The 2,724-nt window shown below is 37.7% G+C and overlaps 1 protein-coding gene across 1 annotated transcript; it reads right to left on the minus strand.

The window, feature by feature from the left end:
• Positions 1-421: 421 nt before the first annotated feature.
• Positions 422-2,160, minus strand: LOC126625622 (trans-resveratrol di-O-methyltransferase-like). Its single transcript, XM_050294666.1, has 2 exons — positions 1,245-2,160; positions 422-874 (listed from the first exon to the last, which is right to left on the minus strand). The coding sequence occupies exons 1-2, from the start codon at positions 2,067-2,069 to the stop codon at positions 554-556; spliced, it is 1,146 nt and encodes a 381-aa protein (XP_050150623.1). The 5' UTR covers positions 2,070-2,160; the 3' UTR covers positions 422-553.
• Between the last annotated feature and the right edge of the window lie 564 nt (positions 2,161-2,724).

Here is a 2,724-nt window from a genome sequence, read left to right on the forward strand (position 1 = left end):
TTAAATTAGTTAATTTTGTCTCTGTTTGGCCAATTGACAATGAGAAATATATCTTGGTTTTCGTTGCAGGATCCAGTAAGAGGATCATTTCAGATGAGGTTTATGAAAAGCATTCAAGATTAGGGCACTGTGGTTCGAACAGAAAACCGTCGGCGGGAAGACTCCTTTCGAGCATCAAAAGTTCACATTCATTGATCACCAGCTTGCAACGACAACGGAAGTAATAACCGTTGAATCATAGTTGGAGACACACTCTATTTGAAAAATAAGGTGCCCTGCTGCTTTTTGGGCATTCTTTATTTGCATAGTACAATCCACACACATACAATACCAGCCATGATTTAACTTCAGAGGTAAACTTCAATAAGAGACCTCAAACCGAGCATATGAGTTCATTGATCACCAGCTTGCAACAACAACGGAAGTAATAACCGTTGAATCATAGTTGCAGACACACTCTACTTGAAAAATAAGGTGCCCTGCTGCTTTTTGGGCTTTCTTTATTTGCATGGTACAATCCACACATAAACAATACCAGCCTGATGATTTAACTTCAGAGGTAAACTTCAATAAGAGACCTCAAACCAAGCGTATGAGTGATGTTGTAGTGAGTGAATCCAGCAGCCAGAAAGATCTTCTCCCATTCTGATTCGCTACGCTCTTTGCTGGTGACGGTGGATATCATCAACATATCGAGCATGAGTTGGGTTTCAATTGATTTCTTATCCATAAGCATCTTGTTATTGACATACCCCACAACTATGTCTATGATGATAATCTTCTTCCTTCCTTCATTTTTGCTCCGAAGCATTGCTTCTCTACACTTCTTCAATATCTTCACGCTTTCTTCATCATTCCAATCATGCAGAATCCACTGAGATAGGTCATGATTCACATATGTTACTCAGTTAGTCACAACATTTACCCAAATTAATCTAGAGGATACGTAAACACAACTACATCAATAATGTATACATGCAAAATTTGGAACATACTCTATTAGGATCCCATTATTGTGGGGTTCCGCCTAATAGACTATACTTAGCAAATGTGTCAATTTTGGGTGTCTAATTAAATATAACCCCCTAGGACTTTAACAAACGATTTGAACTAGCTAACTAGAACTTTGCAAAGACAATCAAGGATGAGATGTTTTTACTAGCAACAAGGTATTGATTTAATAAGGACATTGATTAAGGAATAACAAAGATTAAGATAAATAATTGTGTGTGTTAAATTATTACCTTGAGCAGAATTGCATTGGCTGGAGGTATTTTATCAAACATGTCTCCTCTCACAAAACCCAAATTATGGGTCGTCCCTTCCAAGTCAGCCACCACATATGGCTGGTCAAACACTGTGCAGTTGATGTTGGGGAATGCATTGGCAATGGCTTTGGCCATTGTTCCTGTACCCCCTCCAACATCCACCAGGGATTTCAAACCCTCAAAAACTCCTCCACACTCTTCCACCACCGCCCTTGCGATAAGTTTGGAGTCCGCTTCCATTGCTTCATTGAACAAGTCACCAAACCTTGGTTTCTTAGCACTCAATTCCCAAAAAGGCATTCCATTTGCAACCTCAAATGGTGTACGTGGAACTAGATCATCGCCACCATTCATCTGTAACCAAGCGCCCATTGAGTGAAATGGGTCTGTCATTACCGGATCAAGTATCATGAGTAAAAATGGTGTGGTGTTTAATGGCCCGTCTTCGAGAAAAAGCCCGGAAGCCGGTGTTAGGCTATACAATACAACAGCTTCTTCTTCCTCCACATTGTCATGATTATGATGAACATGATGATGTTGTGCAAAGAAATCGGAGTGAACGAGGATCCGCATGAGGCGTGAGATGAAATGAGCTTTCGAAGGGTGGACATTGAGCCCGGCGATAAGCTCGAAAAGAGAGATGGGTTGGCCATGGTTGTGAATCACGTCCGGGATGCCAAGTTGAACTGCACATTTGAGTGACATGGAGTTTATGAACTGGAAGATGTGGTTCCAAACATGAGCTTGAGCTCCGAGAAGCTCATGGCAAGTGGCACCCACTTCACCATTACTCAAAGCCATATTTGTATACGTGTAAGTATATATCAAGTATGTAGCTTCGAGAATATTTTGATTGATTCTTCTCTTGCTATATGAATTTTGAAAAAATGGATACGTTGGATCAGTTTATATAGCACAGGTCGAGTGCATATGGAAAAAAAAAAAAAATTAATATTCGACACGGTTCATCTTTCATGCACGCGTTAAACATGCATTACATTGCTTTCTAATTTATTAAAAAAAAAGGGGGAGTGATGAGATGTGTAGGATGATTTAAGATTTGGTATTGGAAGATGATGCATAAAGATTATATATAGATTCATATATATCGTGCCAACCGGCAACTGCGAAATGTAGCTATTATATCTAAGATTTTACGAAATCTCAATTGTAATGTTCATAGATTACTATGGTTAAAGTACATTGTTTAACTTCTTACATGTTACAATTTATTAATTTTTACATGCCAATGTGCTATTAAGCAAATATTAAAATTTATTAAAATCAAAACTGTTCATTTTTTTATTATCATTTAAAAATTATCTCAAAAAACATTTATTTAATGTAAATTGGGTTTACATGATAACAAATCAAATGAAAGGTGCTACGCACGACTTACATATTTTAAATGTATTTATATGCGTAAATTGACAAAAGGAAAGTCAAATATTTGAAG

The sequence above is a fragment of the Malus sylvestris genome, chromosome 1 (genome assembly GCF_916048215.2).
Source record: "Malus sylvestris chromosome 1, drMalSylv7.2, whole genome shotgun sequence".
In the NCBI taxonomy this organism is placed as follows: Eukaryota; Viridiplantae; Streptophyta; class Magnoliopsida; order Rosales; family Rosaceae; genus Malus; species Malus sylvestris.

Bases quoted from the DNA above. Each gene is read 5' to 3' on its own strand.
- LOC126625622 (XM_050294666.1), bottom strand. From the start codon at position 2,069: ATGGCTTTGAGTAATGGTGAAGTGGGTGCCACTTGCCATGAGCTTCTC. The intron at 875-1,244 runs GTAATAATTTAA...GACCTATCTCAG, and splicing joins CCAATGCAATTCTGCTCAAG to TGGATTCTGCATGATTGGAA.